We start from the raw sequence: 19,802 nt of genomic DNA on the forward strand, positions 1-19,802 counted from the left end.
ATACAGCTTTCTTTTTGTAACTCCACAAGTCGCCCTCTGCTGGCCATAAAAAGAAAGCAAGTATAATAGACTGCATTCTTTTCTCGGAGCCTCGGTGTCCTTTCATCCCCTCCCTCCTGGCTCGCAGCTTCTTCTTCTTCTTCTTGGTTGGCAACCAATGTTAAGGCGCATTACCGCCCCCTGGCTCACAGCTCAGTGCACATTTAGATGAGAAAATATATATTTGACACATTTAAGGAAAATACTAATAAAATAAAATAAAAATGTTCCCTTTAGAATTTTTTTTTGCTCTATAAAATAGTTGTTTTCTTTTACAATCATTCATCTTAGCAGTAGGATTTACATTAAAAGAGAAACAAATTAAGTTTGAGTGAAAATATACATTTTTGCACTCTCTGGTCAACTGACTCAGTGACTCAACTGACTCAAGAAATCCGATTCACTTCGGTGAGTGACTCATTAAAATTCGATTCAGTAAAAAGAATCGAATTTACCATCACTAGCAAATAAATAAGTTACATAATATTCAGCACTTACTTTTAAAAGTTTACTCTTTGGCCGCTCTGATTCAGCCGTTTTTTTCGGCAAAATTATCCACACCCACCGCCGCGCTATGAAGTCTGGGATATGTTGGGCCACGAAGTCTACACCGCCGCATCCTTAAAATTCAGGAAAATGAAGGACACATTTGACGGCCGCATTTCGAGCACCTTCGAATTGGGACCGCCTTCGTCACGTCGCTGTGACGTAATCGGCCTTAAAATGCGGCCTTTAAGGCTGCAGACCCTGAATTGGGATACAGCCTGTGTTTCCTGCACCCTCTGTACTGCTTGAACGTCATCTTCAAGAATGTCTCAATTCCAGAAAATAGTTGCTCCATATTAAATTAACTACTTCTGAAAGGTGGATTGTATAGTGTATATAGTATATTATATAAATGGGTCCAGCTCTTTTTTTTTTACCTTCATAACTTTTGAAGTACAGGAGACACCCACCTGAAAAAAGCCACAATCTTCTTTTGCACAATTTGTTTCATAATCATAGTTTCAAGTGTTACGAAATCAGTTTTACATCGGTTCTTTTTATTACTCAGGCATCCAGAGACGGCACCGGAACTTATTACAATTATTTCACAAAACCTTAGTTATTTCACAAAACCTTAGTTATTTCACAAAACCTTAGTTATTTCACAAAACCTTTATTCATCTTTATTCAACTTCATTTAAGCATGCATCTTCTAGAAGGGAAGACGTGCAAGGCCGGTGTCCCTCTGCAAATCTTCCACCTCTTTGTTAGTTACAGCCATCTTTAAAAGCCATCATAAAACCCCCATGGTGTGCTGCAAACTCTGTGTGTCTGTGTGTATGCACAAGCACATGAGTGCCTGTGTGTGCGCGTGAGTGAGTGTGCATGTGGGTGTGGGTGCGTAACAGTTAAAGCACTGTGTGTGTGTGTCTGTGACTTCCTGCCAGTCAAAAGTAATCTCCTCACCCAAGCTACACCAGATTCCTTTAGACAACATACAAAACAGAGTTAATGTATTACAAACACTGAGACCCCCACTCTGCATCCACTGGGCCATTGGCCTCTTGTTGTTTTACAATTACAGATAAGCATGTGGAGAGTCTCCTGCAAACCTACTTCTAAGTTATAACAATTATGCGTTTTTATTAAAGGTACAAGCATCAGCATCAGCAACCCCCAACTGTAGCTTCCTGTCTCCTTTTATGACACCAGACCCCCGGTGTCCATAAATTCCTTTCTCTCTAAACAATTACACACACTCTCAGGCCTACAGCTAAGCCAAACTAAAACACAGACCAATCCTTCCTTATTCCTGTGATCTAAACAAATTTAACACATCATATTATAATAATTATTTTCTTGTACTCACACAAGTAACAATGCTGCACCAACTTAATGTCTGTGATTTAGAGTAAGAGGAACAATCAGTGGTATACTGAGTCCCATGTCATTCCTCAATTCGTTACTGGACCAAATGCACTTTAGGAATTGAAATGTCCTTCAAAATGTGTAATGAAATGTGTTTTCGGATTACGGTGAGAAGAACGGAGGAGAGAGGAGGCAGAAATGAGAGAAATAGGAAAATCCCTTAGGTTAAGTAATTCCTTTTGTTCTGTTCCCCTCTTTTGGTGTCTTTTGCTCACCTTTTTCCATCTGCATTTTGGTGTGGTGTCTGGTGATCTACAATCTTTATTTCAATAAAATTTATTTCAGGCTGTTAAGAAAGACCAAAAGTAACAAAACAGAATCAAATAATTGAAATGAAGCGTCGTGATAAACAAACAAGAAAAACTGAGTCATAAATTTGCATTTGTGGTTGTGGAACTTGAGAAGGACTTGATATGTCCAAGTTAAGCCACCGTCTTAAGCAAATATTTCTGTAGTAAATGAAAATTTCAGATAAAAAAATTGAATAAAAAGTACATTAATGTTTTTTCTAAAATGATGAAAAATTATTAAATTAAATGGGATTTTTTCTGAACGCTAGTTACGGAGCAGAATAACCTCCAGGACAACCTGTGAAATGAGAAGAGAGGTTAGTTTCGTCACGAAGTGGGAGGGCGGAGTGGACGGATTGGACTCGGGCCTACGGCTCACACACGGCTAGCGTCTGCATTCCCTTCATCTCCGACCGTCATTGGCTAACGAGCACGTCGGTCATTGTTTCCCAGCCTGAACTCGCGTCTGATTGGCTGACAGGACACCTACGACGGTAGGGTAAACGCTATTGGTTGAAAAACTAGGTTAGTGGTCCGACAGGCATGACGGTGAAGAGAAACTGGGTCACCGATTGAAAATCGTTTATGTCACACTTATGTGTGTTGCTATTACATATTACCAGCGGCGTTCAATGGATGGATTAGTCCCTCTGGATCTTTTGTAAGTATAACACAAGAACGAGGATATGTTTGTTGACGCCGCGTCTGTGTGACTTTGCTGGGCTTCAGTCTGTGATGGATATCGTCGATGTTTTCCCAGCGCTGTGGTCATGTCAGTGTGGTTTTCTAGAGCAGGAGGAGGGACTTTAGCTTTGCTGGCCAAGTCTTGACAGTCAGTAGCTAGCAGTGAGCTGTATGCTAATGTTAGCAGACGGGGGAGAAATGCCGTTATGGTCAAAAAGTGCGGAAAACGCCTTTAGTTTGGCGGGGTTGGTTTAAGTGGTGCCAGGAATCGCCGGGACTTAGAGGAAGCTCGGGCGTAGGTAAGTGCCGGTCAGTGGCTTTCAGTTTATTAACTGAACGTGACCCAAGTGAGTAAAGCTCCAGTGCTAGCACACTAGCTGTGTAAAACGGGCCTTGGTGGGTATACTCAGCAGCATCTATCCTGCTCCGGCAACTTCAAAGCCTCCATTGCGTGTCTCTTTAAAAGGCCTCAACGGTACTGTGCCATTCTTCTATTTATTTGGAGACCTGTGCTTGTTTTAAGTATCGCGACGGTGTATGCACTTGCTGTGGAAATGTGGCCACCGCTAGATGTCTCTGCTGTGGTTGATCAAAGACTATTTGATTGGGTTGTGGTTATACTGTGCATGTAATTAGTGTATAATTTAAGCAGGAGGATATGGGGTGTGATAGATAATATAAAATCCGAAACAAAACCTAACCAAACCGCTCGAAAGCTGAGTCAGTGACGATTTTATTTGTTTGTTCTTACACATCTTCGTCATCATAAACGTTGGACGTGGCTTAAAAGTGAAACAAGTGCAGAAGGCCTAATGTCCAGGGATGTCAGCTGGCAAGGCTAATGAGCACCAGAGGGCGATACCTGTGGTTGTAGAAAAGCCTTCCTGTCCTGTATAAGTCTAAGGGAAAACAGCCCTCTGGCATGGCATCAATAAACACTTTCCTCATGTGTTTATGGGCACAGCAGCTAATTTCAGGTCACATTGAGTAAGACGTCAAATCCATTTTCTAATGTACTGTCATTATTAGAGACAGACAGGAGGATTAGGTGTTAGCCAATGAGCATGCAGGTCTCCTTGCCTGTCATACCTGGTTTCAGAATACCAAGGCGGGTCCTGCTGAGGACCAGCTGGTTTTGACTGGGAGGATATGAAATGGTCTTGAGCAGGATAGGAAACAGTTGGTTGTCACTGTTGATTCATCATCTGAGTCACTCTCACCACACTGAAGCCTTTTTTAGTACACAGGGTTTATGGATCTATTTGGGGATACTTCATATTAAACCTTTGGATGTTGTGTAAAGGCAGTTTGCTGTTAATTTTATTTTATTTTTTTGTTGGATTACTGTCTTGTGTGTTAGTTTGACAGGTGCACCTTGTGTTTTTGTAGTTTCTCATGCCTGCCTTGAGTAGATTATCCATTAACTGTTTCACCACATGAAAGGCACTTGCTGTGAACTTCAGACTGTGTCTTTGTTTTTGTTTCTAGCCAGGTAGCAACCTATATCAGATCTTAATCGGATCTTATCAGTACGGATATATGTAGCCACAAAGACATACAGCAGACATTTGTTGTGATGACTCAGAAGGGTTGCAGTTAACCATCCTGTTGATCGTGAAGGCCAGATGACAAACTTCTGGTTTCTGAGGAAGCTGTATGATATAAAACGTTATAGAGAAAAAGATTCTTGTCATGACTATGTGGATACTAATTTAGATTAACTAGAGATCATTCTAAGTAATAATGTGAGAGAGACTGTCACGCTAAAAGTGTCTTGTATTAAAATGTATGTGGAAAATTCTTCAATGCCTAATATTGTGGTAGAAGTATAACGTTAATGGGGGAAAAAAGCTTTTTAAAACCTTATTTTAGGGCAACCTCAGTAAACTTATTAAACTTTTTTTTTTTAATGAGATTTAAGTTGTGATCCTACACATGTAGCTGTTATTTCCTGTTTACCATTGTAATGAATATTCATTTGGATAATTCTTCAACATAAGAGCCCACAAGTGCTCAAGGAAAGTTCCAATTGGTGAGGCTTGCTTAAATGAGATTATGGGACACAGTTTATTTAGAGGTAAATGTATGAGAGCTACTGAAAATGCCCTTCTTAAGGGGTGAATAGCATTGTCAGTAATGAATAATAATAAATAAAGGACATGGCATGGAGGTGTAGTTTTTAGCGCTGATGCCTCACAACAAAGATTTTGGATCTTCTGATCTGCTGAGGTCTTTCTTTGTGGAGTTTACACATTCTTTATGTGCCTACATGGGCTTCTTCCGGGTACTCCCACTTCTTCCCAAAGTCCAAAGATATGCATGTTGAGTTTACTTGTGACTGCAGGTGAGAGATTGTGTGGTTGTCTATCTCTGTGTCGGCCCTGTGATGGTCTGGCAACCTGTCCAGCGCGTGTACCCCGCCTCTCATCTTATAATAGCTCCACCCCATTTCCCTAAGTAGGATAAGCAGTTAAGAAAATGGATGGATGTAACCAAGGCACCCTGCCAAGTTTAATAAAGATGCCTCCTGTCTAATTCCCAATAGGAGATGTTGGCCACAGTAACTGGCCATATGCTTTGGCCGGACAAACCTAACGAGCCATGCCATTGACTAAACAGAGAGGTTCCACATCCATCAGGAAACCCTTGCATGTAACTAAGAAGATACGATGCTTGACACTTACTTATTTCTCCCCTGTAAGCTTCTGTGGTTTAAAAAAGGGAAAAGGTAAAGAATTGTTGGGGTTGAAAGGAAAATTGATCAATAAATGTGTTTATCTAAATAAAGAGACACAAGTAGAGATAACAAGCCAAATGATTTTAACTCGTGTAAATACAATAAATAAAAAAACAACAATTCTTTTCCATTGTACTTCAAATAATGCAATTTAATGTAATTTTTTTTCTTGATATTAAATAAATTAAAATCTAATTTCTCTAAAAAAAAAATGTTCTCAGGTGTATGTTTAAGTATGTTTAAAAGGAAACTTAACCTTAACTTAACCATGGGCTCCAAATATGCAGGTTTTTAAGGCCTCATTGGTCAATTTTCCTGAAATCTTTCTGCACATATTGCTAATTATTCCCCATTGCATATAGATTGCATAAGGGATTCGAAGCATCCATCCATGCATCCATGCATCGATCTTCTTATGCTTGTCCAGATCAGGGTCAAAAGGATGTTGGAAGTCTAACCCAGCTGTCCTCTTCTATACACCATACATTTATTCTGCTGGCATACACAACACAAAGTGGGACATGTATTTAGTGTTTATAAAGGGAGCTAATTCAACAAGCTCCAACAAAAATGCCAGCTTATAAATATGCAAAAAAATATGCAAGAAAACAGTTTCCACTACATGTGGAAACAGGAAACTTGTTAGTTACTGCTTTTGTACTCAAAATTGACTTACAGTCACACGTGAAAAAATAAAGTACATCCTCTTTTCAATTCTCACGTTAGGGAGATAATAAACAATCATCTGGTCCTCATCAACTTCTAAAATTTTTTAAATACAGTTTGTGTTGAGGAACAACTTGCAACATATTGCACTGTCATTTATTTAACAAAAACTAAACTATACCCCATGGTTCAGTAGCTTGTTGGGACAGATGGCCTCACATTGGGCTCAAGAATACTTTGCTTATAAAGGAGCTCGTGGTTGCCTCAATTACTGCAAGGTGCCCACATCATCACCCCTTCAGGTATGAGGTGTTTGTGCCGATATGCTGTGGTTTGGTTTTGACAAACGTGGTGCTGTGGATTTTGCCCAGACATTTTCAATGTCCAATGAACATTGTTCCAGAAGTCATGTGGTTTGCTCAGATGTAATTTTGCTAATCTAAGCCATTCTCCATGTTCTTTTTAGAGAGATTAGGTGTTTGAAAACCCTTTAAAATAAGCTGTATTTGTTCAGTCTTTCTAATTTTACTGTTATGAATTTTAACATTTAACTGTTAACTGAGTAGTTTCTCTGACCTTGGGGTGAATTTGCTTGGACGACCACTTTTGTGAAGATTTTATGAATGTCTTCCTCTTGCGAATAACTTTGTCATTGTAAAATGATTGACACTATATTGTTTAGTAGGGCTGCCACAAACGATTATTTTGATAGTCGACTAGTCACCGATTAGTCGACTAATCAGATCACGCATCCATTGGACGTAAAACATATAGATTATTGCACCGGCATGCGTCTGCTCTTATATAACTATCATTAGCTTACAGCTTGAAGTGTTTAAGGTATGTGATAACTAAAAATAAAGGCAAGATGACAGTTTATTAAATTTTTAATGAATTTTTCAGATTGTCTCGGTGGAGTTTAATAAACTCGGCCATCTGTTCTTTCTATGTGAAATATAACAGGACACTGGAGTAAATTCTCTGCCATTTCACACTTCTGTTTAATCAGTTCTGTTTGACGTTTATTCAGCTGTGTAAAAACTATAACTTTAATCTCAGCCAAACCAATTTACTGAGGAACAAATAAAACACTGAAAAAAGCCAAACAATAACATTTTTAAATTATCTGAGTGACTTTTATATCATGTTTAACCTGAGTAGCGAAAGACTGCGGCGGGTTTGAAAATGATGTGCCGGGAGTTTGCCGTTCTCACCGGCTCTAGTGAGCCTTGAGCCCTCTAGTTATCGAGCTGGTGGGTAACAGACATCTCCGAAAATGTCGGAGCACTTTTGCAAATGTGTGATGTCTTGATAAACCGAGCAGATATTTGAAGCTACAGAGCTACATTCTCGCCTGAAAATATGTTAAAAGTTTATTTTGTGACCCAGAAATAGTAATAAGAGTAATATTAAAACTAACTAGCTGCCGCCATTGTTGAAAACTGGAATTGGCTGGGCCACGCTATGAATTCTGGAATAGTTTGGGCCACGATACACCCGACCCATCCTTCAAATCTGGGGAAATGAAGGATGCATTTTTCAGCCACGTTTGGGGAAATCTTCATATTTGGACAGGCTTCGCCGCGTCGCTGTAACGTAAGTGGCCTACAAATGCGGCCTCTGAAGGATGCGGCCGCTAAATTTGGACACAGCTATGAAACCAGACACTGCTGCTGCTTCTTTGGGGTTTAACGGCAGCTGGCATCCCTGGACATGCAGTGCTGCCATCTGCTGTTTCAGTCTGTTATTACACTCTTAAATCCTGCTACTTATTCCTGCATCTTTCAGAATCTTAGATAGCTTCAAATGACGCGTCAACGATTTTAATAGTCGACGTAATCGTGACTAGTCGACTAATCGTGGCAGCCCTATTGTTTAGTAATGGCCTTTCTATTTATTACTTTATATTTATTTATTACAATACAATGTCATGGCCATCTATAATAATTACCTGCCTTCTGTCAAAGTAGATTTCAGATATCATGGCAACAGGAAAAGCAAAGATTTAAAACTGGTGTCTAGGGCTGCTGGTGCTGTCATATCATTGTGATGGGTCTTGATGGATGGGGTCTATTATTACTATGAGGAAAGAAGATTGGTGCTTATTGTGTCACTCAAAAGTGAAAGGTGGTTTCGCTCTTGTCGTTGCACATGTTGTTTGTCGCCACCAGCACTGGCTTGGGTGATTGCATAATCTCTTTGCCATTTGAGAGGTCTTTCAGTTAAGGTGCAGTCATTGACACTCGCTCTATGTAACAACAGACTGGGCACTATGTGACGTTTTCCCTGTTGAACACTCTCCAGCTGTAGAGTATTAATTCATAACTTTTTCCATCATACGCTTATGCCTTTGTATTTGAATAACAGCAGTAAAGACTGCTATGTTACTCAGCACAAGAACAGAATATATACATTTCTGCATTTTCCAGCCACTCGTCTCAGAACACAAAAAGCAGTGTGTGCACAGCATTGTCATGAGTGCCGCCATCAACCGAGGTTGGACTTGTTGGCATGCCGGATGCCTGCATGAGTGTCCCAGCTGTATCAGCAGCCATGCATATCCGTGAGAGCACCATCTGTGATCTGAATGTTCGCAATGGAAAGGCTCCAACCTGTACTCAGGCCATTTTTGTGGCAGCACCTTGACCTGTGCTTTTTTTTAGCTGGACAGGGCGCAATCTCATGCTGCCAGAGAAGCACAGGTCTTTCTAGATAACAAGCATATCCAGACATTTACTTGGACCTGTTGCCCTGAATCTGAGATTATAATTTCCACATACAGCGCTGCTAGGGTCTTCTTGGGTCAGCACTGTTGAGCCCTGAGACTTGACAACCAGACTTTACTTCCTTGTCAGTGCTTAAATTTAAATTGGTTGTTTATCATTTGTTTAAAAATGTAGCGGGGATTGTTATCGTTTGGCAAGACCTGCCCAGTGATGATGAAAAACTCAAACTCGGCACATGGTTAGTTCTTGGCTGTAAAAAGCTGGATGTGAGCACACTGCACTCAATCTGTGCAGTAAACCCTTTCACATCCTTGCAGACAAGCTGTTACACCCTGACTGCTGCAACAAAACAAACCCCAACTATGCACGTAAGATTTGGTGACCTCACGTAGAGAAATTCCCAGAATAGCTTCACCCACGAATAGAATTAAAAGAAAACACCTATGTGAGTGTGCAGGGACTTAAAGTCTGACGTAGTTGTACCTGTATATCAGGTTGTTTTACAGGTCAACTTATTGTAGTCTCTTGCATATTTCAGAATTGCCTGTATTGTGATGCTTGTCCTAAGGATTGCATTGTACTGTGAGTTAGATTTTTTATTTACTTATTTTTTTAAATTAAATTGGTCATTCTAAAGGGACACATTTAAAGCTTTACGAGTTTAAAAGTCACCAGTTAAGAGTTAATGCTGAGTGAAATCACATTACAAGCACCCACAGAATTATGTCATGCTTGCAGATTCCATCTGTGGAGCTCTGAAAGCTTTAATTTTAATTTATCCCCTCTGATATAAAGCTGAAACCATGACCCAAACATCAAGCTGTGTCGATTTTCTTTGTGTACTAAAGTAGCAGTTTTTTTTTTTAATGACTCATGTTGGGGTTGAAACGATTAAATATCACTGGAAGCCAGATATAATAACAGTCGTTAAAATATTCCATTTTATTTCACTTTGCACAAGTCAGTATGCAGTTTTGATATTTCTGGGTAAGAGAAGACGAGAGTGCAAGGGTTTCGGTTCATCCCTGTTTGAAGCATCGAGTATTAATTTGTAGTGTATTTGATATTTGTAAAATCTTTTCACATCTTTACAAAAACGTTCCATCACTGGCCATGGTGGAAGTATTTGGGAGATTTGGCAGCTGACTTGCCGGCTGGATACTTTAGCGTATGAACGGGCTTTCTGCCTGCTTCCTGACTGTCTGAGTGGGTGTTTCCCTGTTCAACAGGGAATCAAAGCAGAATGCCTTGCTGACTCACTGATGAAGTAGAAGTAGGTGGTGGATGGAAATCGAGGCTGGCTGGTTAGAGACCATAGAGATTGGCTGACCCACTTTTTACTCCAGCACCAGTTCCTTTCAGTGCTCAATCATGACATAGTGGTTTTCCCCTTCTAGCCCAGGGCTTTGTCCCAATAAAAGAGCTCACCAAGCTCGTCCTGACCTAGTACTCTCCTGCCTGCATCTTGAGTTTCACATTGTGTTGTTATTGAAAATTAGTTGTTTTATGAACCCGATCGGCACTCATTCTACATTTATCTTCATCTACTTTTTCTAATAAAGGTTCATTAATATTACACTCTTAAGATTGGAATTGATGGATACACCTTTCTCCGTAACTTGTCTCTGCACACAGACAACGTTTATGACATTTTCATAAATGTAAAGTAGAATCTTTACCCAGTTACTCCTCAAATTTCTATAGCACAGTGGGAACAGCTGGGTAGCTCACCGTGTTGGAAAATACTTTTTCTTAAATCTCATACAGGTCTATGTTGGCAGCCGTGTTGCCACCTTGATGTGCTGCGCTTCTCCCATCTCTCCATCACTCAGGCATTTTCTGAAGCAATGTATCCAGTTAATATAAAGCTACTGACAATAAAACCAAGCTTGAATCTGTGCAGGAGATACTCCAAAAAGCGATTGATTAATTTGCTGGGACTAATGAGGAAATATTTTGCAGAATGTGACTTGTACTTGGCTTTTATCTCGTACCAGACGATTTTGCACCTGACTCACAGATTTCTCTTCATCCCCCTGCAGATGTAGACAGGCCCCAGCTGCTTAAGGATCTGATCATACGAGGGGAGACCACTTCAAAGTGGATGAAACTAGGTCAGGCTGAATCAAACCAGACTCAGACCAGATCACAACAGAGCAGACCAGACTGATTCAGACGATACCAGGCTCGTCCAGGAAGCCTGTTCCAGTTTCCTGTCCAGGTAACTGAAGCCGCTCTGCACGCCATCTGTAGGAGGTGCCTACTCATATTTCAGAGATGTGAATTTGAACCAAGGAGTCGTCCTTCACAGTGCTCTAGTGGGAGAAATGATTAACATATTTGAAAACTAGGCCAGCATTTGCTTTGGAATAAGTGTGACATTAAAAATGTGATATTTATTTATTTTTATTTCCTTGTAATATTTGTAGTGTTTGGTTCAATTTAAGTTATCAGTGAACTTATGTATTAATACACCTCTGTTATATTTGCTTACACAATTTAAGGACTAAATCTGGTTTGAAAGGAGTCATGTTGTCAGAGCAGTAACGTGTTGCATGCATCTGATTCTGGCTGACTGCTGTTTAACTTTATCAGCCTTCACCCCAGAAAAAAGGCTCACCGCCTCCACATGCTGCTGACATTTTTAGCATCTTATAAAAACACAGCACTCCTATTGCAAAAAATTTAAATGGTATGCTTGGCCTTGAACAAGTGGTTTAGTGCACACACCCGCTTGCGGTTGAGTGAATAGATAATGGCATCGAATATCTTGTTTTTTTGTCTTTGTTTTGTTCTTGTTTTGTATCCTGAACCCCTGAATAACGAGGTGATGCCTACTTCCTTTTTTTGTGGTGTTGAGTTGCAGTGGAGAGTTGTGCACAAACAAGTGGAAATTCTTATCAGCAGGAGAGATAGAGATTCCTCTTTACTTCTCTTTTCTGTCCTCTGTTTCACCTGACCTCTCCACTCCCTGAGCCTGGTTGTGCTGGAGGTCTCTTCCTGTCAAAGGAGTTCTTTGACAGGCGTTCTTTAACCGTAAGGGATGATCTGATCTTTCTCTTTGCTTTTCTCTAGTCTTTAGATTACATTATAAAGCTCTTCGAGGCAAATATTGTTTTGACCTGGAGCTGTATGAATAGTACGGAGCCCCGCAGTGATCTCGCAAAACTTTTGCGAGATCTCGCAAACGTTTTAGCCGCATTCTTCGGACGCTGGCTCGAAGCCGACCGGGAAAGCGGTGTTCCTCCCGGCTGTAGTAGGTCTCGACCTCCCGTTAGCTTCGAGCTAACGGGAGGTCGGGCCGGATATAAATTATATTAGCTTCGAGCTAACGGGAGTTAGCTCGGGATCTCGCAAAAGTTTTGCGAGATCCCGAGTTTGTTTTGCGAGATCCCGAGTTTGTTTTGCGAGATCCCGAGTTTGTTTTGCGAGATCCCGAATTTGTTTTGCGAGATCCCGAGTTAGTTTTGCGAGATCTCGCAAAAGTCCGTCTTAATTTTTTTTTCCTCCCATGTCCCCTGCGGGGCTCCGTAGAATAGTGCTTTTACTTGGCAAACTCATTCAATAGCAAAGGTTTGTTCGTTTAGAGCACGTATCAAAGTCAAGGCCCGCGGGCCACATCCGGCCCGGCGTACATTTATATCCGGCCCGAGAGCCTGAACGCTAGGCTAACTGGGAACATTCCCGCCTCAAACAAGTCAAACTTCTGTTATTGCAAAGCTAGCCGCTCACAATGGTGGAGAGAAAAGTTGATTCTAAAAGCAGAGCCTTTCAGCGCCAGTGGGTGACTGAATATATGTTTACAGACATTGCTGGTAAACCCGTGTGTCTTATTAGTGGAGCTAATGTGGCTGGAATTAAGGAAATTAATTTAAGACGGCACTACGAGACAAAACGTCAGGATAAGCTGAAAAACCTAAATGCAGAAACTACAGAAAGTATAAGAACTAAAGAAGAATCTGACATTTCAGCAGACTTTTCTCACCAGAGCAAAATCACAAAGTGAAGCTGTTGTGAAAGCAAGTTTTATTGTAGCAGAGGAGAAAGCCAATCAGCCCGGTACCACTCTGAAGAGCTGCATGATGAAGCTGTGCGACGGCTTGTGTCCAGACAAAACGCAGATTTTGGCAAATGTGAGCCTGAGGAGAAATACGATTGCTGATCGGGTTTGTGAGATGGCCACTGATTTAAGAACACAGTTGTGTGAAAGAAGCAAAAACTTTATCGCATACTCTCTTGCTGTGGATGAAAGTACAGACATGATGGACATTGCACGGCTGGCCATCTTCATCCATGTAGAGGAAATATTGAACATTAAATCGATGCACGGGACAACGACAGGAAAATACATTTTTTTTAAAACGTATGTAAAAGTGTAACCGACATGAAACTGCCCTGGGACAAACTTGTTAGATGGAGCGCCGGTGTTGTGCGGTGAAAAAAGCGGACTAGTCAGCAGGATGTGAGTAAAGATGTAGGAGGAGAACTGTACCAGTGAGTTAACAGCATATCACTGCATCACACACCAGGAAAGGCTCTGTGGTAAAGTCCTAAAAATGGAGCATGCAATGATCACCGTAACGCAAACCGTAAATTGTATCTGAGCTAAAAGTTTAAATCACCGTCAATTTCAGTCTTTTATGTGGGAAATAGATTCAGAGTTTGCCGACATTCCTCATCATACAGAGGTCTGCTGGCTGAGTTGGGATAAAAGTTCTCAATAGAGTTTTTGAGCTCAGTAAGGAAATCTGTCAGTTTATGGACATGATGTATGATGCGGTGAAGGCATTTCAAGTGAAGCTGTCACAAATGCACCAGTGCAACTTGCCTCACTTTCCCTGTGCCAAGTAATGCTGAACTCCACCTGTGCAGATTCAGATAGAGCTGCAGTGTAATGATATACTCAAGGCAAAGTACAACACTGATTGGCCCTTACAGTTTATTAGTTCCATTCCTGAAGCAACGCCCAGCTCCGTCTACATGCGGCTCCAACCTTGTGTTTGCTTTCATTTATTTTTTCTGGGGGCAGCATGTTCATATTTCTAACTTGCATAATTTTGACAGGATATATTTTTATGAAGAGCAAAATATTTAAAGTTAAAGTTTCTTTTTTTTAAGTTTATTTAATCTGGAATAATATTCCTGTCTGTTTTTATTCATATTTATGTTTAAAAAACATTGTTTTAGTGTGTTCAATGAATGTTTATCTTGTTTGGCCCGCGACCTAAAGTGTGCCTTGAGTTTGACACCCCTGGTTTAGAGGCTTCGATGCATCCTTCATGTGAAGTCTTTGTGCCTTACAGTTGTCACAGTAAATACATTTACTTACATTGTTTTTTTGGGTTTTTTTTCACCCATTCCTCTGAAACATTAGTGTGGCTCTTGATGAGAAACTCTAATCGAAACCTTTACAGAAAATGACTGAATAATTAAGCAAGAACTCTTGTTAACGACAGGCCTTCTTCAGTCAGCTCAGAGTCACTTGGGAAGGTTTCATCATCTCGGAAGTTTAAACACTAAACTTCAGAGAATTGGAATGCACATGGCACATCTCAACCAGTCTGATTTACGTGTCATGTAACTGATACGGTGCGACCTAAATAGCTTACAGTATTTCAATACATGCAGTTGTAATAGTGGCTTCCTGTTTGTTGCGCCTGAACACTTGACCCAGATGACACGATGTTTGCTGCATGTGTCCAGGCAACAGTTACTCTGTCTGTATTTCCTTTGTTTTGGGATTTCTTTGTTTTTGTCTCTGCAGATTCTCAGAATGATTCCATCTAAAAGTGTTGCTTTTGTGTTTTCACAGTTGAGGGCTCCAGAGTGGATGGAAGGAGATGATTTTAACACACAGGCTGTGATGAACATCTGTGGTGAGTTTGGCCCTTCCTAAAAAATAAATTAGTATTTCCCTCTGTGCATCTCTCAGTTAAGTGTGCACGCTTTATTGGAAAAAAAGGTCTGTGCAGATAGTCACCTCCATTTCTCACAACTACAGTATTTCCGCTTTGATCTTTACCTCAGACCTTTATAGTGATTTCTTGTCAGCACGGATAATATGAGTAATCTCGCACATGCCGCGCATATTATTTGTCAGTTCATTTACATACTTAGACCCAGTAGTTTCGGTCTATGCATGCATATGCATGCGACATTCGTGTGACTGTCTGCTCTGTGTTGCTTATATTTTCTTCTGCAAAGAAACAGTGAATTGTTTCTTTTATTTTAGCTTCTAATACACACAAACACCTGCATTGCAGCTATTTCTTAACAGAGAGAGTTTAATCACCAAAAGACTGAATAACAAGGTTGCACATGGGTCTGTTGACATCTGGCACAAGAGCCTTTTTAGATTTGCAAATGGATTTTTATATTTCTGGGGAAATATTTGTCCTTATGTTGCAGCTGTCATTTAGCGAGAATGTGTTTGTGTATGAACCGTAGGATCCCTTCATTTTCTATTAGAAAAGTAGACCTGTCTTAAAAATATTAAAAAATTTAGTTCACGAACCACATAAAAACATCTTTAAGGCAGCAATAATTACCTGCCTTTGTCTATGAATAAACATTTTTTTTCCTCCTACGATTGAAGCAATTTCTCAGCGTTTGTCAGTGCTGTTACGCTGACGTTACCTCGCCATGATTTACATTTAATGAACAATTCTGGATATTAATGAGGTGAAATTTTCACACTTTGCAGTGCCATCCAGGGAACCACATTGGATGTTTCTGCTGGCCTTTTCTGTCCTCTGAGCAGCTTGTTTAACGCCCCCTGGTTAATACATTTACGTGTCAGATTAGCGTCAGCTCGGTTATTCGTGTAATTGTGCTACATTGTCAAAACAGCAGCCGATACGTTTGTTTAGCTGTTGAACTAATCTGGCAGTCATGGCAGTTGCTGGTTTATTGTGCTGTATTTGAAACTGCTGGATAGTCCTTTTGGATTTTTGAAATGTGAGCCAGAGGCATCATCCATCTGGTTTGCTGTCTACAACAACAGACTGTGGTTTAAGAATCTTTACACCAATAAAACGATATATAGGTCCCCTTTAAACATGTGCATTTGTCCTTCAATTTAAAAAATAAATAAGTGAATAAAATAACATTTACTTGGTCAAACCTTACTTGGTGCAAGAGCTTTATATAGCCGCAATGATGTCTCATACAGGAGTGGGAGCTTTTGTTTTACTCTTTGCTATGAATATGAGTTATAGAGTCACACAGCCACCAACTCGTTTGGGGCAAATGTAATTATTCCAACCACGCAGAGTGTTGTGATCTCAGTCAGCAGTGGCACAGCAGTCACTCCTCCTCTCATCTGGAGCCCTGTGCAGGCAGGCGGCTTGATAACCACTGCAGAGTCACCTAGAAAGAGTCACAACAAAGAAAGTCGTCAACTGTTGTTGTTCTGGTTTGGCAGTGTGGTTTACTAGGTTGCCAGTTTGTCTTAAGATTATGTAGCTTCAGCAGCCGGTGAAATAAAAATGGTTACTAAAAATGTGTATGTAGTATTTTTTTTTAATTTGGTGAAACACTTGTGCACTGGTAAAGCCACAAATAAGGTGACAAATAAATGAAGGAAAAACACCCGTTAGCTTTGAGTGAGTAATACAGTGCATGATTAATACTTTTCTCATCTTAAAATGCTCTAGTGCTCGATACAATTGTTTTTTTTTTTTAAATTAAGTAAAAATAAAATAAATAATACATTCACATCCTGTGTCAGGCCACAGTGGGCATTTAGTCTGTTCACTGGTTGTATGGGCAGCATTGTCCAGTCTACAGATGTGAATATTACATCTGTAAATAGTTTTCCTACTTGCCTTTTCTTAACGCAGCCGTTCATGTGCAGACCGCGTAACGTTGCAGGTCAAATTTGTAGCATTTTTGTTTTTTTGTTGTTGTTTTTTTTGTCCAGTTTTTCATGTCTGAATAAACAATTCTGACCAATCAAACCACTCCATTTAGCAACAAGTGTTCCTAGCTCAAAGCACACACCGGTACAGAGTACTCAGTTAGGGCTGTGCGGTATGACCAAAATCTCATATCCCGATATCAGACATTTCTCATCCCGATAACGATATGCATCACAAAATGCATGGGGGCGACCGTGGCTCAGGGGGTTGGGAAGCGCATGTAACCGGAAGGTTGCTGGTTCGATCCCTGGCCTCTCTGTCCTGGTCGTTGTGTCCTTGGGCAAGACACTTTACCCTACCGCCTACTGGTGATGGCCAGAGGCGCGATATGGCAGCCTCGCTTCTGTCAGTCTGCCCCAGGGCAGCTGCTACAACTGTAGCTTGCCTCCACCAGTGTGTGGATGTGAGAGTGAATGAATAGTGGCATTGTAAAGCGCTTTGGGTGCCTTGAAAAGCGCTATATAAATCCAATCCATTATTATTATTATTAAAATAGTGCATTTTCTGTCAGTTCTGTGAATCTCGGGCAACTCGACTTGTGTGAAGTGTTTTCAGCTGGCCGTTGTGTACCTGGAGTCGAGTGTTTTCACCGATGCATGACACTATATTTTTAAATAAAAGTTGTAACGGCTGCATTTTTCTTTGTATGTATTACATGCTGTGCTGCGGGGAAAAGCCTGTTCTAATGTTTGAGTCTAAGGTTTATTTTGAGCACCTTATGGGTGAGAAGCAAAAAAAAGGAGGTAAACTCTCTCCATACTCTTTCTGCTGGTATTCTCTGTGCCTGCAACACCACGAAACAAACGATAGTTTATAATATGAAACGATAGACGTTTTCATTTTGTCATATCGCACAGTCCTATGCTCAATGATATGGAAATAGTACAATGACCCTATTTTTAGCTCAGACAGGCAGCTAGACACTGCTGCGCGTCAGTCTGTTCTCTGAAAGGATTTCTCTGCCTCTTTGATGTGATTCCACCTTTGCTAAGAAGAGCTTGAACTGCCCCGCTGACATCGAAAGGTGGTATCGATACAGCCTCAACTCCTGGATCAAACCATGAAATTCTCCCTGCTGCTGCCTTCACCTGAGAATTGGACGAACCCAGAATCTCAGTTTCTTCCTTTTCTTGTTCAGAAACATGTGAAGCAACTTTTGCAGTGCATTTTTCACAAAAACAGACTGCTTTCAGTGTGTATACGCTTTACACGACCAGTTCGTACCTAAAAAAACAAACTAACAAAAGAGTGGAATCTTGTTTTTTTTTAATTTTATTTTTATTTATTAATTTTTTTCGTGACACTTTGTGTATAAAGGCCTTAAATCCACGCACACAGAGATATGTCTGTTTTTAAGCTCAGTGTCTCATTGTGCCGTGCAGATGACCTGATGGCAGACCAAAGGATGGACATCTCGTCTACAATGACCGACTTCATGTCCCCCAGCTCCACTGACCTCATCTCCAGTTCCATCAGCACGCCTGGCATGGACTACACCCGCAAAAGGAAAGGCAGCACCACCGACTACCAGTAAGTAGACAAGGAAGGAAGAGAAGCTCAAATGCTCACTTTATTGGTAATATAAACATATTTGCTACTACTGCTTGACTTACCAGCAGAGGGGAAAAATATACAGACTGAGAATTATGGGAAGTGATAAAGTGAAATGACTAGATACACTCAGTCTTATTAACCATGTCTGATTATGGAGACACAAAGTCTTTTGCATTCATTGCTGCAGGTGTGCTACAATATTCATAACATTTGTGTCCTTAAACACTGTTAGCCAATGTTGCTAACACTTTACACGTTGTTTAAAACAAAGCATAATGATCTGAATCATTCAGTGACAAAAGATTGATTAATAAATTTGTGTTTCTTTGCAGAATTGATGGCTTCTCATTTGAGTAAGTTCAAACATGACTCGATGTTAGTAGATCTAGCAAACTCAATCAATCAGCCTGAAATGCCACTGAACCCTCACACATAATCTTTTGCACCATGAAATATTGAACAGACTGAAAAGCAAACCTACTCAACCCAGTGAACCCTTTGTGAAGTGCTCTGGTTATTTGAATGTGTTCCTGTGGTCTTGCTGAAACTTATATCTCCTGTTTTCTCCTTCTCAGTGACATGGACCCAGATAAAGATAAACTGGGCAGGTAAGGTGCCGTTATCGCCATGGCGATAGAGCTTTAATCTGCTGAATGTGTCTGTTTATTGCTCTTGAAATAACTTGCTCCTAACACGATTGGGTTCCCTGTTGATTTCAACTTAAAGGGTCCGTTGAGCCAAATCATAACGTTCGTGTTTTCACACTCACATTTGTGAATCTCAGAGATCTGTATTTGGATGTTTCAGTGCCCACATAAATACAGAGGAGGTGAATGGAGGTTTTACACTGGATGCTGCTCAGAGTATTGAGAGATGTTATTTTTAACAACAGCAGCTCTTACTAGAATAAATCCATGTTGCTCTGAATATTACACAGATTCCAAGGTTTGTCCTTTAGAGCACAGTAGAGAACGATCGGGTAATAAACACCCAGTAAAGATGTTTAATTTTTCCAGCACGAGGACTTTTACCATGATCTATATGACCAAATCTGACACGTCAGAGTTTTTCACCATGTTAGCACTGCATGTTCGATCATTTTATTGCATCGGACGTCATCAGTGCAATTTAATTTCACTTAACAGGGAAAGAAAATTCATAAAAATTCATTAACAAGTCATAAAATTAAAGCAAAGTTTCCCTCCAGGGGAAAATCTCTTGCACACTGCACTGTGACACCAAAGCCAATCGAGGAGAACCAGTTCACTACTGT

General features: G+C 40.5%; 1 protein-coding gene across 2 annotated transcripts in view; it reads left to right on the forward strand.

The window, feature by feature from the left end:
* The first annotated feature begins 2,764 nt into the window (after window positions 1-2,764).
* bmal1a (basic helix-loop-helix ARNT like 1a) overlaps window positions 2,765-19,802 on the forward strand; it is a 31,979-nt gene continuing 14,941 nt past the window's right edge. The window contains exons 1-6 of one of the 2 annotated variants that reach the window (XM_087844115.1): window positions 2,765-2,904; window positions 11,099-11,277; window positions 14,869-14,932; window positions 18,358-18,505; window positions 18,862-18,882; window positions 19,105-19,137. In XM_087844115.1, coding sequence (XP_087700241.1) covers window positions 14,887-14,932; window positions 18,358-18,505; window positions 18,862-18,882; window positions 19,105-19,137 — 248 coding nt within the window. In that variant the 5' untranslated portion in view covers window positions 2,765-2,904; window positions 11,099-11,277; window positions 14,869-14,886. Of the gene's footprint in view, window positions 2,905-2,970; window positions 3,227-11,098; window positions 11,278-14,868; window positions 14,933-18,357; window positions 18,506-18,861; window positions 18,883-19,104; window positions 19,138-19,802 lie in introns of those variants that run through there. The other variant, XM_087844116.1, reaches the window with a different exon arrangement.

This window comes from Neolamprologus brichardi, chromosome 7 (genome assembly GCF_056152115.1).
Source record: "Neolamprologus brichardi isolate AB-2024 chromosome 7, ASM5615211v1, whole genome shotgun sequence".
NCBI lineage: Eukaryota > Metazoa > Chordata > Actinopteri > Cichliformes > Cichlidae > Neolamprologus > Neolamprologus brichardi.